The 20,955-nt window shown below is 41.6% G+C and overlaps 1 protein-coding gene across 2 annotated transcripts in view; it reads left to right on the top strand.

Moving 5' to 3' along the window:
* The first annotated feature begins 6,275 nt into the window (after positions 1-6,275).
* LOC128836295 (neuroendocrine protein 7B2-like) overlaps positions 6,276-20,955 on the top strand; it is a 75,727-nt gene continuing 61,047 nt past the window's right edge. The window contains exons 1-9 of one of the 2 annotated variants that reach the window (XM_054026427.1): positions 6,276-6,991; positions 11,626-11,696; positions 12,070-12,166; positions 13,077-13,330; positions 13,898-14,058; positions 14,190-14,330; positions 16,206-16,280; positions 16,935-17,090; positions 19,152-19,287. In XM_054026427.1, coding sequence (XP_053882402.1) covers positions 6,860-6,991; positions 11,626-11,696; positions 12,070-12,166; positions 13,077-13,330; positions 13,898-14,058; positions 14,190-14,330; positions 16,206-16,280; positions 16,935-17,090; positions 19,152-19,287 — 1,223 coding nt within the window. In that variant the 5' untranslated portion in view covers positions 6,276-6,859. The remainder of the gene's footprint in view (positions 6,992-11,625; positions 11,697-12,069; positions 12,167-13,076; positions 13,331-13,897; positions 14,059-14,189; positions 14,331-16,205; positions 16,281-16,934; positions 17,091-19,151; positions 19,288-20,955) is intronic. The other variant, XM_054026428.1, reaches the window with a different exon arrangement.

Raw genomic sequence — 20,955 nt, 5'->3', positions numbered from 1 at the left:
GCTTAGGTGGCTCCCTGCCTAGGATGCTGGCTTTTGTGGATCCCATTCTTAGGTGCCTATACAAAAACAGGGGAGAGAGGTGCCTAACTCAGGCTTTGTAAATCCCATTGTTTCAGGTTGGTTTGTGTTTGTGTGGTACTGTCTTTCTCTCTCTCTCCCCCCACCCCCTAGAAGTTAGGTGCTGTGATGCTAACACTGGAGGCACCTAAAGGCCGTTTGAGTACGTCTACACTGCAGTTAGACACCCACAGCTGGCCTGTGCCAGCTAACTTGGGCTTGGGCTAAGGGGCTAATTGTAGTGTAGATGTTTAGGCTTGGGCTGGGGCCCCGCCTCTAGGACTCTGCGAGGTGGGAGGGTCCCAGAGCTCAGGCTGGAGCCCAAGACTGAACGTCTACACTGCAATTAAATTAGCCCGAGCTCTGAGAGCCCAAATCAGCTGGCATGGGCCAGCCATGGGTTTTTAATTGCAGTGTTGACATACCCTATGTGGATCCAGGTCTCAGCTTGAAAAATGAAAGCTACACTTCTGAAGAATCTGTATGTCATGCAGACCACATCTGTTTTGTGATACTACTACTGGGACATGCTATATCAGAAGCTAATCAGCAGGAATAGACATGTTAAAACTAATTTAAGTGTGTCCACACAATAGGCTTGCACTGACTTAACTAAGGGCTTGTCTACACTGGTAATTAACAGCGCTGCAACTTTTTTTCTCAGGGGTGTAAAAAAACACACCCCTGAGCACAGCAAGTTGCTGCACTGTAAAGCGCCAGTGTAAACAGTGCCCCAGCGCTGGGAGCTACACCCCTCATTGAGATGGGTTTTTAGCTCTCTCCCAGCGCTGCGCCGCGACCATACAAGGCATGCTAAATCGCTGCTGCAGCAGCGCTTTAGCTTTGACAGTGTAGACTAGCCCTAAATCTGTTCCTAAACCGATTTAGTTAAATCAATACAACTCTTGTATGGAAGATCTAATTCACCTCAAGAAGGCTTTACTTCAAAAAGTAGGAAAAGCCATTGAACTGTTATCCCTATTAAGAACACAAAAGAAACATCCAAAAGGGAGACAAGGTGGGCCTACATCTTACCCCCTCATGTACACCCCACCAGCACAATGTTTCTTCCACAATGGATTCTTTGTAGAAGGCTCCTGCCTTCCAACCTAATTGCCTTTCTTAGAGCATTTTCCCTGGTCCTTCATTCTTGGCATTTTTCAAACCTTCTGTAACTTTGTCACTGACACCTTCCTTCCCAATTAATTGTAACTGCTTGGATCTTGATGTTTTTATTTTTGCTGACCTCCATGTTACCTGTCAGCTCTGTGTTCTTGGGGAACCAGGGCACACGCAGTATCCAGCCTGTCTGACTCAGGAAGGACATCGCCCACCCTCTGCTCGAATCAAAATCTATCAGAAGACTTACAAAAAGCAATGAAAAGGCAGTGAGACACACCTAAACCCCTGTGGAGAGGGGTGACAGGATTAAAGCAACTCCCCTAGCCTCATTTGCATCAAAGATGGGACAGAGAAGCATCTCCATCAGCATACAGAATGGAGAAGAGAGATTCCAAGCAGTGGCGTAGCCAGGTGGAGGGAAGAGGGGGAGCGGGGAAAAAGAAGCACCACCTGCAGGTCTTCGGTGGCATTTCGACGATGAAGCTTCAGTGTCGCCGAAGACACCCGAAGCGAGTGAAGGTCCCGCCGCCAAAGTGCTGCCGAAGACCCGGAGCGCTGCCCCGTCAGTAAAAGCGCCGCAGCTTTTTTGTCCCCCCGCTCCCGGGTGAGTAACATTAAAAAGGCGCCACTTGTGCTCGGTGGGGGAGCAGCCACTCCTCTCTCTCCCCCCTCGACCCCCCAGCTATGCTACTGATTCCAAGGCAAGAACCGCACTGAATTCTGGGACCAGAAAAGCAGGGAAGCACTGCATAAGGGGGGATCTCTGCTCCAGATGTTAATGAACCCATGCCTGCACACACCCAGCTCAGTAGTTATCAAACCAATTCTAGTAATAGATCCTTTACTGGTATCCAAAATACTGAAGCTGCCTAACTGCATTATGAGCTTCCCTTGAAGGAACACCGCCCATAGCCAGGAATTATGAGTTCCTATTGTCTACCCAGTGGTTCCCAAACTTTAACAGCCTGTGATCCCCTTTCACTAACACATCAAGTCTCGCGAACCCCGTCTTAAAAATGAATATTTCCAGGGTTTTTCTCCTTCACCTGAGTATAAATTATAAAAGCAGTGATCTTGGAAATATAAAATGTTTTTATGACGTGCTTATTACACACTATTTATTTTATCATTACAGTATTTTTATTACATTATGAAAATGGCAACACTCTTCCAAGATCTCACTTTCATAACTTGTATCACTTTGAATAAGCCTGTTATAAGACAAGGCTCCTAATGTTTCATCAAGGAGTATCAGATGTGACACAGCATGAAGGTATTTAAGAAGCCAACTGAAAGAGTTCCTCTTACACAGGCATTCAGGTCTTGAGCAGTCCAAGCAAACAGTGCAGGTTACAACAAAGCTTAAACTTGTTCTTCATAATAATTTTAAAAACAATACTAGCTGCCTATTTAATTTTAAAAACAGCAAAAAATATTCACCTCCCTTTCCATTTCTTATAAGGAGTCTTGAAGTTTAAATCGCATCAGTGTGATAGATATGCTTGCTTTAATCTACTTAGCTCTTGGAAGTCCAGGGGCTCCAGGCTGCTGGCCCCGTGCTGCCCAGAGGCCCTAGGGACAGCTCTGCCCACCATTAGGGAATTTTTTCCCAAGAACTCCCTTTTCACGAACCTTAGTTTGGGAACCACTGGTCTAGCCTGAACAAAACAACTTTGGTATAATCCCTTGAGCCATCAGTTTACCCATAAACAAATTTAGTGTTCTCCCTTGAACCATTATTGTTTCCCTACAAAAACCCCTACCAACGCTCAAGTAAGTGTTCTGATGCCTGGATCCAAAATCTGCATCTGTTCCATTGGGACTTCATCTTCTCCTGACTGATCATGCTGGGGGCTCTGCCTGTCTCCAGCACTCCAGACCCTCAGCTATCACCACCACCTGGGAACCCTGACCCCGTTCAAGCTTCACAGAGTGGTGAGAACCCATCTCTCTCTCTTTTTTTTTTTTTTTTTTTGGTCTCTCTCTCTCTAGGTATAGCTTTCTAACCCTGACTTGTATGATCAGGTATAGTTTTCTAAACCTGACTTTTGTAATCCAATTTAAGCTATATTTAATATTGTAACTGTTTTGTTTGTTTTGGCTCACCTCCTATGGCTATTATCTGGCAATAAATAACTTTTATGGTTAAGCTAGTTACTTCCCTCTCTCGTTTTTTTTGGCTTTCCCATTTGCTCTGCAGCAATGTTCCTCTTACCTAAGCTAAAGATCCCTGTAGCAGCCAAAAATTCTGTGGGGTTTGCTCATCAAGTGGGTTACTACCAGAACAATTGTAACATGAAAGTGGAGATAGGGATGTGCTGAACCTGTGGCATAGGAGGGTAGCAGCTTGGAGGTGCTGCTCAACCCAGCCTGTTAAGTCCAGGGACATATAAGGGGTCAGTGTAGGAGTGCGGATTGACCCGGTCCACTCAGACGTGCTCTGTTAATGTATGTGTTCATTTGATTCTGGGGCTGGAGGAACCCAGCCCTAGGGAACCTAGGTCCTGCCCGAACTCCCTTCTGCAAGTTCCCACCCAATGGGGCTAAGTAGAGCTCCGTATGAAAATACAGGTGACACAAGCAGTACACTGGTAGAATTACTGACCCCCCCCACCACCCCCTCAGAAAAGTAACCCTAATGAGTGTACCTCAAAGCAACAGGCAAATCTGGTAACATCTTCCATAGACCACAATTTGGGTGGTAACATCTTCTACAAAACACAGAACTTTTCCCTCCTTCCCCCAACTGTTGGAGGATGGGTAAACATGATGGGGGGGGTGGCGGCCAGAGGCTTTTTTGCCTGGGGCGGCAAAAAAGCCAGAGCCGGCCCTGGTTTTGTTCAAATGCTGCACAGATCATGAGGCAGGACTACACTGTCATTGATTCAGATACATGTGATATACCCATATGTGGAAAGTATAAGTCTAGACAAATTTAGGAATACACCATGCCAAACAGACCAGTAATGTATATAGTTTGGACTGTATCTTTGATAGCTGGATGTACTAGATGCCCCTACACGGTACAAGTGATACAGTACATGAAAAGGAAATTTCTTCCCAACTCTATCTGGTCCCATAATAAAAGGGCAGCTTACCTTATACCATTTGTCATAGAATGCATCTCCTGTTAAATTACTTATGTAAATGTCTTAAGGAAAGTGGCAATTGACATGGTTTGTTTCCCACCGTATTGCATCATTTGAATTATTGAAGGGAAATCAATCAATTATGTAAATTTACCTCCTGACAGTCTGCAAAAATGGCAAAATTCCCCCAAATTTTCTAATGTTTTTCAACAGCCCTATTTTTTTTAAGATACATGCCCGAGTTAGTGCAGGAGAGATGGTGAGAGATTAAAGGTTTAAAACAGACACAAGGAGAGGTAAAGAGAGAACAAATGAGTTCATCTCTACACTTTTCTCCCTCAATTTAAGAGCACAAGAGTCATACCACATTTGTTTAATAGGTGAGATTATCTGGTGTTTTATATCCATGTCTCCTGTGTTAGTGGATAAAATGAAGTGTCTCAGAGCACGTGTGGTTGTTTTAAGTTGAAAGTTCTTGGCAGCTGGAAAACACTTGACTGAAATCTTCAAAGGGGAAAAAACAAAACTAGTGGTCTGTTTTTAGAAATAGTTTTCCCTTTGTTGATACTCACACCTTTTTGTCAAACGTTGGGAATGGGCCACATCCACCATGATTGAATTGGCCTTGTTGGCACTTACACTCCCTCTCCCCCATGTGGTAAGGCAACTCCCATCTTTTCATGTGCTAAAAAAACAACAAGGAGTCTGGTGGCACCTTAAAGACTAACAGATTTATTTGGGCATAAGCTTTCATGGGTAAAAACCTCACTTCTTCAGATGCATAGAGTGAAAGTTACAGATGCAGGCATTATATACAGACACATGGAGAGCAGGGAGTTACTTCGCAAGTGGAGAACCAGTGTTGACAGGCCAATTCAATCAGGGTGGCTGTAGTCCACTCCCAATAATAGTTGAGGAGGTGTCAATTCCAGGAGAGGAAAAGCTGCTTCTGTAATGAGCCAGCCACTCCCAGTCCCTATTCAAGCCCAGATTAATGGTGTTAAATTGGCAAATGAATTTTAGTTCTTCTGTTTCTCTTTTAAGTCTGTTTCTGAAGTTTTTAGGACTGGGAGTGGGAATGTATGGCTCATTACAGAAGCAGCTTTTCTTCTCCTGGAATTGACACCTCCTCATCTATTATTGGGAGTGGACTATATCCACCCTGATCGAATTGGCCCTGTCAACACTGGTTCTCCACTTGCAAAGTAACTCCCTGCTTTCCATGTGTCAGTATATAATGCCTGCATCTGTAACTTTCACTCTATGCATCTGAAGAAGTGAGGTTTTTACCCATGAAAGCTTATGCCCAAAATAAATCTGTTAGTCTTTAAGGTGCCACCAGACTCCTTGTTGTTTTTGTAGATACAGACTAACACGGCTACTCCCTGATACTTTTCATGTTCTGTATATTTATACCTGCCTACTATATTTTCCACTCCGTGCATCTGGTGAAGTGGGTTCTAGCCCACGAAAGCTTATGCCCAAATAAATTTTAGTCTCTACGGTGCCACAAGGCCTCCTTGTTGTTTTTGCTGATACAGACTAACAGGCTACCCCTCTGAAACCTGATTTTAGAAATGTCTTCCTGCTGCTTGTTGTTGTTTGTAGCGCTCCAGTTACCCAGCGAGACTTTCCAAAGCGAGACTTCCACCATCAGCAAGGGAACTGCGCTGGAGCAGAGAGGGGCGCGTGTGTGGGGTGTTTCAATCCACCTCGGCCCCCTCAGCCGGCCGGTTCGGAAGAGGGCAGGGGAAGTGCTGCTGACCGTGCTCCCCCGCTGCTGCAGATCGGGCCGAGCCCAGCTCTAGCTCTCCAAAGCTCGGCCTGGGCGCAGACACCCATTTGCCCTCCGCCTAACACCCCACGGCCCTGTTGTTGCGGCGGGGGCAGCTACGCGGGGATTCGCAGCAGCCGCCCCAGGAATCCTAGCGCTGACGCTGTCATTAGGGGCTGCTGGGAAGCCGGGCTCGCTCCGCCCAGTCCTGCAGGGCCCTTTGGCCTCAGCCGGCTTGCGCGGGGACCTGGCTGGGGAGGCGGGCTGGTTCCCGGGGGGCAGCAGCCCATTTCAGACCGTCTCAATGCGAAGCTTGTGTCGCTACCACTTCCCCAATAGCGGCCTCTACCGGCTGCCGTAGCCCGCCGCTCCTGTGGCTAGGGCGATGGCGCTTTAGGTAGCTCCTGCGATCGCCTGAAGATAACCGCACTTCCTTCGGACTAGCGGCCCGCGCTTGGAACGCCGCATTTCTGGGAGTTTCAGGAGGGGGCTCCGTAAGCGCTCCCTGCCGCGGCGCCGGGCCCAGCGGAGAGGCAGGACTCAGGCACCTCTCTGGACGCGCATGGCTGGCCGTTGAGCAGTGGGGACCTGAGATTCGAACGGACGCAGCGGGCCAATCAGAGGCGGCGCCGGGGCTGAGCGCCGTGTTTGAGACGCGCAGGGAGGCGGGGGTGGGGCTGTGAAGGGTCGGGGACGGGATGTCCAGGGGGGCGGCGTGAGCAGGTCGGGATGGTGGTGAGGGGGTGAGAGGCCGGCCGAGGCGCGGCCGGGGCCAGAGCAGAGGGGACGCGGGGCGCAGAGGCGCGGCGGAGCCGGGATGGCGGGGCGCGCCCGCGCCGTGGTGCGCCTGGCTGTGCTGCAGCAGCTGCGGGCCGCGTATGGGATCAAGGTGAAGAGTGGGAGCTGCCGAGGGGCGGCGGGGAAGCAGCCTGGAGCGGCGGCTGTAGAGGTAAGGGGGTGCTGTGGAGCTGCCTGCTAGCCTGGGGACACCCTGGGCAGAGCAGGCGGGGCCCTGAGAGGTGGGTACCAGGCTTGTACCCCAATTAAGGTTACCACCTGGCTGGTATTTCACCCACCTGGCTGATTTTTTTATGGATGTGCTAGTTGCCAGAAAAATAATTTAATTGGTCAGTTTTTTTTTATGTGGGTCTAAAGATTTGCATTATTATCACAATACACTGGGATCTCTAACGCTAAAAGTTTCTGGGTCCAGCTAAAGATGCTGCAGTGTTCCCACTTCTGCCGTTTAAACAATAATCGATCAAAACTGTTGAATATAGAGCTGCTGTCTGCCCAGCAAGAAGAAAACACATCACCCATGTGTCTGAGAGTGGGTTTGGGTCATGCAAGAGTGAAGAGACTGCAGAGACGTGGGACGTACGTTAAATAATGGAAGATCAGTGCAATGGTGCCAGTGATCCTAATATATCTTCTGGGGGAGTGGAGCTCACATCAGAAACTGCACATTCAGTGACAGCTGGCTAAATGAAACGACTACAAAGACTAGCTGGCAAAATGTGCTGATAAAAAGCAACTCTGTTATTGTGATGTTATCAAGCTTATCTATATATGTTATCTCACTAGATACTATAAGTGGCTGTTGAAGGTGGGCTTGCCTTGGGGTTGGGGTTGTGGTAGACTTGCTTTGTTGGGGGGAGGGAAGTGCTGAGTTTTTTGGATTTCAGACGTGATAACCCTAACCCTTCCTGGTGCTGTATAAACAGGGCTGTAGTGGCGAAACAGGCTGTACGTGGAGAAACAGGGTGATTATGTGCTACAAGGGATAAACTGGTCACTCGCTGAAGGTGTCAGGAAAAACTTTTTTAATGCTTGCATCTGGAGAGGTACAATAAGTGGGTTTTCCCATTCCCTGAGCTGGTTACTGCAGCAGTCAGTCAGCTAATACCAGTGGTGTGATTTGGTAAAGTGATGAGTGTGTAACTGCTGATATTCCCTTCTGGGATCTCTGCATGTTGCAAGGCAGAAAGACCTTGAAAGAGGAACTGCACTCTTAAATTAGTGCTTGCTTCCACAGTACTTAATATTTTCAGTGATGCCAAGTGTGCCAAAGGTGCTATTGTATATTGCCAATTTGGTAAGCACTTTTTGAATTTTAAGTGCTTTATCATCTCTGATTCTAAATGAAATTTTCTGCCATTTGTCTCATCTAATCACAGTACATAGATGCTGTACAATTACCCGTCACTGTGTCTCTTTTCCAATTATTTGATTCTCTGTACTCTAGCATTGAGAGGCTTTTCTTTGCATAATGACTGAAGAGTTTCTTAATATTAAATATAATAAATGTTCTTGCACTTTGAGTGCACTTCAGTATAACCTGAAAGTGAACTTTAAAGTGTTTAGGCTGAGTTCTAATGTAGTTTATTCTTATTGACTCTTCAGAAGTACATCCTCAGGATATTCTGTTATTCAATACCAAACGCTACCCTCCACTGTCTAAAATAGAAATTGTAACTCTCATGTTAATAACCAGAAATGGATTTACTCTAAAAATCTAGATACTCTGAATATATTTTAAAAGAAAACAATTCCTTTCTCTCAGTATTTAGGTCAACATAAAGATATCATAATGCAGGTAAGTAACACTGTAAGATATCAGCTTGTGCGGGGCTATGGAAGTCAAAGCACAATGTTCTGTGATTACTCAAATGCCAGTTAACTATATTTAGGGCCCTACCAAATTCATGGCCATGAAAAACTTGTCACAGACCGTGAAATCTGGTCTTTTGTGTGCTTTTACCCTATACTATGCAGATTTCACGGGGGGAGACCTGGGTTGCTCAAACTTGGGGTCCTGATCCAAAAGGGATTTGCAGTGAGGGTCACAAAGTTATTTTAGGGTAGTTGCAGTATTGCCACCCTTACTTCGGCACTGCCTTCAGAGCTGGACTGCCGGAGAGCGGGCGCCCAGCTCTGAAGGCAGCACCCCGCCAGCAGCAGTGCAGAAAGGGTGGTAGTACCATAACATGCTATCCTTACTTCTGCGCCTCTGCTGGCGGTGGCTCTGCCTTCAGAGCTGGGCTCTCGGCCAGCAACCACTCTCCAGCTGCCCAGCTCTGAAGGCAGCCATCGCCAGCAGCAGCACAAAAGTAAGAGTAGCAGTACCGCAACCCGCCTACGATAACCATGTGACCTCCCTTCCCCCACAACTCTTTTTTTTGGGACTCCTACAACTATGACACTGTGAAATTTCAGATTTAAATAGTTGAAATCATGACATTTACTATTTTTAAAATCCTATGACTGTGAACGTGACCAAAATGGACCATGAATTTGGTAAGGCCCTAACTATATTTAATTAGAAAGCATGCAAGGGACCCAAATCCTGGGCCTTGCTGAGGTGACTTTGTGCCACTGATGCAGCATGAAGCTGAGCATTCCCCTGAAATTTGCTTTGTGCCAGCCTTGCTTGCCTTGCTCCACAGGCACCTTGATGGGAATTGGAACACAATACACATAGCTGATCCCTGGTCATTGTGAGTTAGAATAGCCTTGTTCTGGGCTGGTTTGGCTCGGCTCCCTGCGGAGTGTAGGGAAGCATAAAAGTGGTCATCTTTAGAGCCACCTTCCCCATCCTCTTTCAGCTTCAAATGTGAATTCCTATATTAAAGGAATAGTAACAGGAAGGTGACCAAGAGAACAGGAAGGATATAGGTATGTGTGACAGATGTTAGTGCATTGTGGACACTTACACACATACCTTCTACAGTGAATTAAATCCTTTTGCATAACCACCAGTCATACTGAAAACATAGTGAGAAACTAATAATGGGCTCTCTTGTCAGACATAGTAGGGACAAGATTTCTTCTGCAGTTGTGGAACAGACCTCTTTCCCAGTGATTCAGGAGATTGCTTCTTGACCTGTTAGCTAATATCCAGTAGAGTGTCAATGATATCCCTAATCAGGGGATGACTTACTGCCTTTGAAAGCTGGGGTGGGCATGATCTCTAATTACTCTGATCCTATGAATTTACAAGATTCTATCTCTGTTGAATTTAGCTTTTGATTAGTTTGTGCCTTCAGCACAATTCTGGAATGAGATGGTTGGTATAACTTTTCTTCTGTTGAATGAATCCTACTGTGGCCTGGTCCACACTAACCCCCCACTTCAAACTAAGATATGCAACTTCAGCTACGTGAATAATGTAGCTGAAGTCGAAGTACCTTAGTTCGAACTTACCGCGGGTCCAGACGCGGCAGGCAGGCTCCCCCGTCAACTCCGCGTACTCCTCTCGCGGAGCAGGAGTACCGGCGTCGACGGCGAGCACTTCTGGGATCGATTTATCGCATCTACACAAGACGTGATAAATCGATCCCAGAAGTTCGATTGCTTACCGCCGGACCCGGCGGTAAGTATAGACCTACCCTGTGTTTAAAAGTAATAGTTTTGCTAGGGCAGAGATTCCAAAGATGGTTTGCATAAGTTATTTCTTAACTTGTTACCATGTAGCCAGCACTTTGAATTCTGAGTATTCAAAATGAAGTGGGGGAAGTTCTGTTTTTATTCAGCTTCTGAAGCAAGTGAAAATACAGAATTTGTTTGATTTGATTATTCCGAAGAGAACAAAATAAATGGTGTGATATAGATCTAGCACAAATTAAAATGAAAAATTAGGTGCATCAAAGTAGCAAAAAACATAGCAGTCCAGCTTAGCTCACAACTTGGGCTATATTAAAACTTGGACATCCATAACTGCCAGACATCTGTGTGCTACCATCATTAGCACTGGTAGTGTAGATGAGCCTTAGAAAAGTCTAGCTAGGTACTAGAGATCACAGGTGAATTTTTTTTTTCCCTAATATGTAGAAAACAGACATTATGGGATCTTAGAGTCTTGCCACTGAGCCACAAACAGTAGAGACCTATAATTGTTTTGTGAATGCAAATGATAAATGTGTTAGGGTTAGGATGTTCTATTACAGGATTGAGGTGATCATCCTTAAACGGCAATGACTATTTTGGGTAAAAATGGCTGCTTTTTAATTGCAATTAAAATATGCATTGTAAAAAGAACCCAGTCCGTTTGGAAAATTACTTTAGATGCTACTTCAGCCCTTATATATATGTGTGCTGCCCAGCCCCAAAACACCAACATACCCCTATACTCTGTATGTTACCCCCAATGACCAATAACTAACGCTTCAAATTTTCTGTATCGTTTATTTTTTTTTTTCTAAATATTCTCTAATAAAATGTATACCTGCTAACTTTTGTAGTTTCACACAGGACATGGGGAAGCTGACTCTAGATCAAGTGCTATAAAATGTGCAAAATAAGCAAACTTGGAAAATAGGGAGTATTTTTCTAATCTTTGTTATGGTAATTTTGGATGTTATCTGAAATGTATTTACTGTTTACTATTTATTTACAAATAAGTATCTTTTTAAAGTTGGCAGTGTCCCTTTAACAATTAGTATGACATCAGTTCTTATCCAAAAGTTTTGGCTTTCTCTTCAGTTCTTGTGTTGTGCTCTATGTATTTGTCTATATTTCTGCAGTATTTGCCTGGTAAAATTTTCATAGCTGCTTGAGCAACATTAATTGAGTTTTGCGTTTTAGGGCAAAGTCTTTGGAATATCGCTTCATTCATTACCTCAGTCAGTTGTACCAGAGTACGGAAGTATTCCAAGGTAAGTAAAGATTGTGTGTTTTAAACTGGAACCATATTTACTTTGGGGCTGTCTACATCATTTACCGCTTTGATTTTGAGGGACATATTTTTCTCTTCAACAAAAAATATTTTTCAAAGTAGAAAGGAATTCCACAATTGCTTTTCTGTGACTGGTCAGGCTTCTCAGGGGAAGGGAATTCTCTCTTGGAAAGAGAGGTTGGAAAACAGACAGGAACCCATAAGGTTGTCACTCACTTGCATTTACTTTCAGTTTCTTACTGTGATTGGAGAAAATAAACATTTTCTAAAATATTATTTTCTGTGACATTATTTATCACAGGAAAATTGAACTGTGCAAAGATATAAAACATACTGTGACTTTCTTTCCTCAGCTTTCTTGTTGATGCTTGCAAATATTTAGAAGAACATGTTCACACTGAAGGACTCTTCAGGAAATCTGGATCTTTTGTCCGTTTAAAAACATTAAAGGTATTTTTTTTTCTTTCTTTCAAAGAGTGATTGTATTGGACTTGAGCTACATTTCACCCAAGTGTCTATATGTCTAACTTTTTCTGATTCTCTTTAGAAGCAATCGTGTTTTGTGCTGGGAGTAGTTGGATAAGCTTTCTGATCACTAGTCACTGGACTCCCTTCTCCCTCCAGACACAAACTTCAGTCCTTTGTGTATAGTTATTGAAATAACCAAAGAACTGTTTTTTCATCTTTCTGGAATGTTAGAGGAAGGACATGAGATTAAACAAAAATAAGTTTATTTTTAGATATCACGGAAACTTAAACTTGGTAGCTTTCTCCCACAGCAAGATGGGCTGAGGAGAAACTATAAATCCAGAAAAAAATGCAGTACAGAAGGATGGCATGGTATGGTATTGCCACCCTTATTTCTGCACTGTTGCCTGCAGAGCTGGGCCCTCAGTAAGCAGCCACCACTCTCCAGCTGCCCCTGAAAGCAGGAGTAAGGGTGGTGTGGTATGGTATTGCCACCCTTACTTCTGCACTGTTGGCAGGATGCTGCCTTCCGAGCTGGGCACCCATCCAACAGCCTCAACTCTCCAGCCACCTGGCTCTGAAGGTGGTGCAGAAGTAAGGGTGGCAATACTGCGACCCCTCTAAAATAACCTTGCCACTCCCCACCCTTGCAACTCCCTTTTGGGTCAGGACCCCCAATTTGAGAAATGCTGGTCTCCCCTCGGAAATCTGTGTATTGTGTGGTTTTTTGTTTTTTTTTTACCCTATACAAGACCAGATTTCACGATCCATGATGTGTTTTTCATGACTGTGAATTTGGTAGGGCCCTAATGATAAGACTACAAACTAGTAAAGGTAAGACATCTAATTGCTTTTGAAGGCCTCAACTTATGCTAGTTATGAACCATTTCAGAGTCAACTGGATCAAGGTGAAAACTGTCTACCTGCAGCACTGCCATGTGATGTTGCAGGGCTTCTTAAACAGTTCTTTAGAGAGTTACCAGAGCCGATCCTTCCAACTGATCTGCAGGAAGCTCTTTTCAAGGCTCAGCACCTAGAAAAAGAGGAGAAGAACACTGCCACAGTGCTGCTTTCTTGTCTTGTGGCTGACAGAACAATAGATACTTTGCGATACTTTTTCAACTTTCTCAGAAATGTGTCCCTAAGGTAAGTAGAGAAATATAGGTGTGGTACTTGTAACAAACTCTGAAAATTCCTATAATATGTCTAAAACCAGAGGAGTGCTGTAACTTTCTCTGTCAGTATTATGACTATAAATATTCTTAATGACATTCATTTACCAGTAATAATGTAAGCATTATGTCAGCTCCTGACTTTTTTGGGTGTCTATCATAGGGTCTTCATGTAGCAGGAACTTGACTCCTATTCCAGTTTTCTGGCTGCCATATTGCCATCTCTTCTTTTCCAAAAGAGCAACGAATATGAGATTACCCCCATCTGGCTGATCCTCTTGCTTTGTGAAAACTGATGGGCTGTGGAAACTGTTAAGCTAAATATCATGTATAAGTCATTAACTAGCCACTGGTGTAAGTGTCTTGAATCTGCCCTAAATCTTAGTGTGTGTTTTCTCTCACAAATGCAAGTCTTCCACTTCAACTAAAAATTTGCATTAGCCTGTTTTGTCTATCCCCACTGCTTATGTTCTGATCAAGAGAGAATGTAAAGACAAAACTGATACTTGCAAGCTCTTATATTTTCTTTCTTTTTAATAAGATCCAATGAGAACAAAATGGATAGCCGTAATCTGGCAGTGATTTTTGCTCCAAACCTCTTGCACTCAAGTGATAATGAAAAGATGTCTGTTAACACAGAAAAAAAGCTTCGTTTGCAGGCTGCTGTTGTGCAAACACTTATTGATCATGCAGCAGATATTGGTAAGATGACAACTGAATAAATTGTCGAAATGACTATGCATTTATTTATATTAAATACAGATATGTTTATATAACTATAGTTTCCAATTTTTAATTTTTTTTTTTTTAAACTCTACAAACATCTAATTCAGGACGTGTACCGGAATTTATCCTGGAAAAAATACCTGCTATGTTAGGTATTGATGCTCTTGATTCTACTCCTTCACTGAAAGGCTATGAAGAAAGTGAATCTCCTAGTCAGTGTAAGAGAAGAAGACGACGAAGTGTTGGGGGTGAGTACATATACTGAAAATTTGACTGACTACGGTTCAATGAGTAAATATAAAGATAGACTCAACTGAGGCTTTAGGACCATGTAGAAAACTAAATCCATGTATCTCAAGAGGACCCGCTTCTCCCTAAGCACCACGGACTGCCGTATCAACTGGCTGTGAAGTTTGCTACGCTCAGGTTGAAAATGGTGAACTTTATAAAAGGTTTCACAGAGTTGGAAAACTTCTTAACATTTCATAATTATTGATGTAAAAACTACTAGGTTGTGCAGTCATGCCATAACACTTCTTTTGTATGTCCTCTTCATTCTGACTGAAAAGGTTATTTTCTTTCAGGCTGTGTGTGGCAGGATAATGTTTTAGCTTTTAGCCTCTGGAGATCTGGTTTCAAATCCTCTTTTTTTGAGTCGCAAATGAAAATAGTTTTTGAGGTGTCTTCCTAGTCTTTAGTGAGTGATTGTTCACATAAAATGACCACACAACCTCTGACACAGTTGGCATTTCTGTTCAAGAAAGGGCCAGGACTGGAATAACACTGGTATTGTAAATTGGAACACAAATGCTCTGAGAAAAAGCTTATCCATGTTAAACCAGGCTTTATAGCTAGCTTGCGATTTTTAGTTGCTCGCTTTCATGAGTACTAAAGTCACAAAATTAGACGCACAGGATCTTTCTCTCCAACTATATATTTTAAAAAGCTACCAAACTTGATGGAATATGTTGGCTATGAGATACTTATTCTCCCATGTGTTGCTCACGTGAGGGATTCATGTAGCTTGCAAAATGAATATATGGCACAGGATCTAGTTAGTAGATTTGATTGCGGAGAGAAATTGATAATTTAGTTCATGAAAGCCTATCGAATATTAAAATCAGGAATAGGTACGTTTATGTACTCCTGGCAATAAAAAAAACTCCTTAAACCAGTATCATATGACTTCCCTACTCTAAAAATGCCTACTGAATTCTAAATTGACACACTGCATTTATTGCAGACTGTCTGTATTTTGTTTCCCATTTTAACCAGCATATATGTAAAGTATTTGCTAGCTCTTTCCCCAACTTCGCTGATCGCTTTTTAAAAATTAATCTTCTAACCAGCCTATTGGCCTTAATCTATTACATTACTTGGAAGATCCGAAACAATGATGAGAATGTACTAGTAGTCCTTTCCATTCAACAAATTAAGCACTTGGGTGTTAATTATTAGGGTAGATGGGTGGTGTTAGTAAGTAAGTGTGTGTGTGTGTGTGTGTATAATAGACAAATTTATATATTAATGCTGTCAATTAATTGCAGTTAACTCACGCAATTAACTAAAAAAAATCACGATTAATCGCATTGTTAAACAATAGAATACCAATTGAAATTTATTCAATATTTTTGGATGGTTTTTCTACAGTTTCAAATATATTGATTTCAGTTACAACACAGAATACAAAGTATACACTGCTCACTTTATATTTTTGATTACAAATATTTGCATTGTAAAAATGATAAAACTATTTTTCAATTCACCTCAGACAAGAACTGTAGTGTAATCTCTTTCATGAAATGCAACTTACAAATGTAGATTTTGTTTTTGTTGCATAACTGCACTCAAAAACAAAACAATGCAAAATTTTAGAGCCTACAAGTCCACTTAATCCTACTTCTTGTTCAGCCAGTGGTTAAACAAATTTGTTTACATTTACAGGAGATAATGCTGCCCATATTTTCCTTTTAAAAATGTTTTAAAAACAAACAGCATGGAAACTACTCTGATATCTTTGTCATTGATGGTGCCTCTTTCACATAAAATCATATCTCTTTTAAAAAATAGAGCAAGACAAGTCAATAGTAAAGCTTGATTGCTTGGTATGTCTTGCATTTCAGATATTGTTAGTGGAGCATTGAATAAACTTAAATCTAACAGAACACCCTCCACTACACCTCAGCGAGACAGAAATGGTAGGTATTTAGTGTTTGTTTGCACTAAATAGAGCCTCATGCAGTATCTTTAGATTTGTGGACTATATTCTAGCAAGGCTGAAACTAAAGATTATGAATTTAGTTTTATTCCAAAGAGGTACCAGTTTCTAAACAAAGTTTCTGGTCAAAATTGAATATAGTTACATTTTCAGTGAGGATACTGCATTTAGACTTAGAGCTGCTAGCACTGAGCAGTTCTAGGATTAGAAATTAATCTGCTTTTATCTAATGAAAACTAAGGCTTGAATATAGTAGGGTAGCATGCAGCCACGTTGAGTATTAGAGAATGAATTTATGCTTAAATTCAAATATATTTATCTTGCTTTGCTCTGTCCCTTTATAAACTTGCAAAAGGTAACTGTTTTCTTGCAATGAAGACTGCAGCTAAAACTCTTCCCACCTATATTTTCTTGGCATATTAACTTGGTTTTTGGACTTTCCTATGCAAAATTTATTAAAGCTATTTGAGTGCCATGCCTGTTTTTAAAATGCATGTGTCTTGGTTCAGTTTTGAATAACTGCTTCTGGAGAAACAAAGCTGACTTACAAACAATATAGTATTTAACTTCATATGCTCTCAACTTTAAGTGCTTATTGCAGATACAGTTTTATTAATTGTAGTCTTTCCATCAGTGACTCCATTGATTCTTACTCCAAGCACCAAGCGTAAACTTCCAACTGATTCTTCTCAAGGCTTCTCTAGCAAGAAAAGGCGGTCCCTGAAGCATAATTTTGCTTTTGAATTGCTCTCAAGTAGCCTTTTTAGCAGCGCCTCAACACCAGCATCAGGTACAGTGACTTACAGTGTAGCTTGAAGGCTTTCAGTTTGTGCTGTTAATGACTTGAAATCTATTGCTCTTAGTGGGTAGTCCATAGAAGAGCAATTGCACTCAAATAACAATTTAATTACCTTGGTTCCTTGCGCTTTCCACCGTGTCTGTGGGAGATCTTATCCGGTCACATTGCTTCAGTTATGATCTGTGCTGATAACTCTCTGAAATCTATGTATCCATAACTGACTTGTCTCTATCCATCCAATTCTGCATTTCTGATTCTCTGTAGCAGCTCCTCTTGAACATCTTGTTACAAGCTTGAAAGGTAAAATTTCAAAAGCACCCAATGAAAGTCGAGGATGTCAAGACTTAGGCATTCTGAACATTTACCTGAAATGGCCAAAATAGAATTCCTTTTCTTCCCTCCCCAGCCTTCTGTATTTCACTATTCACAAAACGACTATCTTTCCCATTACTCACTCCTGCAATATCGAGGGGTTTTTTTTTTTTTTTTCTCTCTCCTTATATCATATCTAGGTCATAGTCAAATCTCTCATATCTTGCCTAGAATATTGCTGCATTCTCCTCTCTGTGGTCTCCTAAACACACCGTTGTCCTTTACACTGTACAAAATGCAGCTGCTAAAGTAATCTTTCTTCTATAACCTTTACACTGGCTCCCTATTCTGTATTGCTTCAAATTTAACCTTCTTGTCCTCATCTTCAAAGCTTTGCTTAAATTTGCCCCACCCTACTTTCTTCCCTTGTCAAGCTTGTATTGACCTCATCTCCTCCATACTGCTTGTGTTCCCAGACTTGTTGTTCCAGGTTTGTCAGTTTTTCTCTCACAATCACCTCTGCCTTATTCTGTGTCACTGCATGTTACAATCTCTGAGTTTATCTGCAAGACCACTATCCTGGCTATGTTTAAGTCTTTATTAAAGACCCACTCTTATTAGGCTGCTTATTGTGAGCTGAGTTGAATTACATATAAACTACCTATTCCTGTTCTACTAACCTCTTTGTCATTGTGTTGTGATCTTACAGAGCAGGAACAGTCCTTCTTTAGTGCCCATTAAGTGCTTTCCAAACATTAAGTATTAGCATAAATAGTGAAGATAATTTAGTTAATCATATCTGCTGTGAAGTACAGATAAATACTAATGTTTTAGAAGATGCTAGCAACACAGCTCAGCTTTCTGTGCAGGCTGATGGATAAAATACCATATCCTTCATTGTTATACTTCTTAAAACTCTCTTCTAGCTAAGGGCTGGTCTATCTTCGGGGGGTGGGTGTCGATGTAAGATACACAACTTCAGCTATGGGAATACGTCGACTTCAGCTACGCTATCTTATTTCGACTTACCTCGGGTCCTCACAGCGCGGGATCGACATCCACGGCTCCCCCGTCAACTACGCTGTCGCCACTCACCCTGGTGGAGTTCCGGAATCGACGGGGAGCACATTCGGGGATCGATATATCACGTCTCGTCTAGACACGATATATCGATCCCCGATAGATTGATTACTACCCGCCGATTAGGCGGGTAGTCTGGACGTACCCTAAGTGTTGTAGAACGTATACTTGATCTAGTGTTGTCAAAGATCAAGAGTGCCTCTTGTCATTTTTAATCTTAAGACAAAAACTTAAATCTATTTTGATTGTGTTTTATTTAATATTGACAACTTTTGAACAATGATCTTCTAACTAATCTGTATGGAAATAACTTAAGATGTGACACTAGCAGCATCCATGTTCTCCCACTTCTCAGTGTCAAAACAAAGGTTGTTTTTGCGTATGGTGAATTCCCCCTCTTCTTTTATGTAAGACCTACAACAAACAGAATTAATTGTTTCTGTGTCAGTTCTCTCAAGAACATTGTGCTGAACAAATGATTTTGTGTGTGTGTTTTTGGTTTTGGTTTTTTTAACTCTTAGTTGCTAATGGTCAAGGTGAAAATAAGACACTTGCTTTAAAAAAAAATAGAAGTGGCATTAGAGGTTTTTATTTTAACATAACACACCACCTAAACAAGAATCTGTTTATCATGTACCTGTGACTTTTTTATTCCTGTAGCTCAATTTGAAGCAAGCCCTCATGTCTCTCTCGAGTCATCTCAGAGTTCACTGTCTCCCTCAGTCAGCAGTGAAAAGCATCTATCTAGTACAGGAAATCGAAGAAGTAAAAGAATTGCAAGCAAAAAAATTTACAGGTAACTTGTCTTAATTCACAGAAGCTACGAGTGCACACTGTTAAAAGTGAATTGAAAAGCAAAACAAAAAAGGATTGCCCTTTTCTGTCATATGGATAAAGACAATCTCAACATTATTGTTATTATTATTATTATTATTTTTTTTTTTTAAAGTTTTAATATTGAAAAGATCGTGTCCTTCCACATGTAAAGTGAATTGGTGATCTGCCCAGGTCTTAGTGGCCAAGTATCCATACCAAACTGCCATTACATTTGGGTTTTGTGTTGAAATGAACATGGACTAAAGCATTCATGTATGCTGTGCACATACTTTAAAAAAAAATTGAATAATCAGGCAAGTTCCTAATTTCTTGTCATAATTCTAGTTAAACTGAACTAAATATTAGCTTTTTACTTTTTAGTATTTTAAAGAAACTGATTCTTTGGGGATAGTGGAGGTGTTTAAAAAAATCTAATAAGCTTTAAAAGTATTTTTTTTAAACTGTCCATTTTCAAGGAATCGTTTACTCAATTGCTTATTTCAGTTCTTGTAGGTCCTGATCCCTTTTTAATATCTATCATTTTGTTTCTGTATTTTCAATACATCATACTTCAGTCGCATCCATTTCTAAAGCATACAAATGTTAATTCCTTTTTTGGGAATAAAGATTAGGGCTGTCAATCGTGATAAAAAAATTAATCGCGATTAATTGCACTTGTAACAATAGAATATCAATTGAAATTTATCAAATATTTTTTGGCTGTTTTTCTACATTATCAATATTGATTTCATCTACAACACAATACGAAGTGCACAGTGTTCACTTTAGATTACTTTTTATTACAGATATTTGCACTGTAAAAATTATAAACAAAAGAAATAAATAGTATTTTTCAATTCACCTCATACAAGTTCTGAAGTGCAATCTCTTTATCGTGAAAGTGTAACTTACAAATGCAGGGTTTTTTTTGTTACATAACTGCACTCAAAAACAAAACAGTGTAAAACTTTAGAGCCTACAAGTCCCCTCAGTCCTACTTCTTATACTGCCAATTGCTAAGACAAACAAGTTTGTTTACATTGACGGGAGATACTGCTGCCTGCTTCTTATTTACAATGTCACCTGAAAGTGAGAACAGGTGTTCGCATGGCACTTTTGTAGCTGGCATTGCAAAGTTTTTATGTGCCAGACGTGCTAAAGGTTCGTATGCCCCTTCATGCTTCAGCCACCATTCCAGAGGACGTGCTTCTATGCTGATGACGCTCATTAAAAAAATAATGCGTCAATTAAATTTGTGACTATACTCTTTGTGGGGATAACTGTATGTCTCCTGCTCTGTTTTACATGCATTCTGCATATATTTCATGTTATAGCCGTCTCAGATGATGACGTTCATTTTAAGAACACTTTCACAGCAGATTTCACAAAACGCAAAGAAGGTACCAATGTGAGATTTCTAAAAATAGCTACAGCACTCGACCCAAGGTTTAAGAATCTGAATGTCGTCCAAAATCTGAGAGGGACGAGGTGTGAAGCATGGTTTCAGAAGTCTTAAAAGAGCAACGGTCTGATGCAGTAACTACAGAACCCAAACCGCCAAAAAAGAAAATCAACCTTCTGCTGGTAGCATCTGACTCAGATGATGAAAACGAACATGTGTCAGTCTGCACTGCTTTGGATCATTATC

Source organism: Malaclemys terrapin, chromosome 4 (genome assembly GCF_027887155.1).
Source record: "Malaclemys terrapin pileata isolate rMalTer1 chromosome 4, rMalTer1.hap1, whole genome shotgun sequence".
Classification (NCBI taxonomy): domain Eukaryota; kingdom Metazoa; phylum Chordata; order Testudines; family Emydidae; genus Malaclemys; species Malaclemys terrapin.
This window is presented reverse-complemented; position numbering and strand designations above follow the sequence as displayed.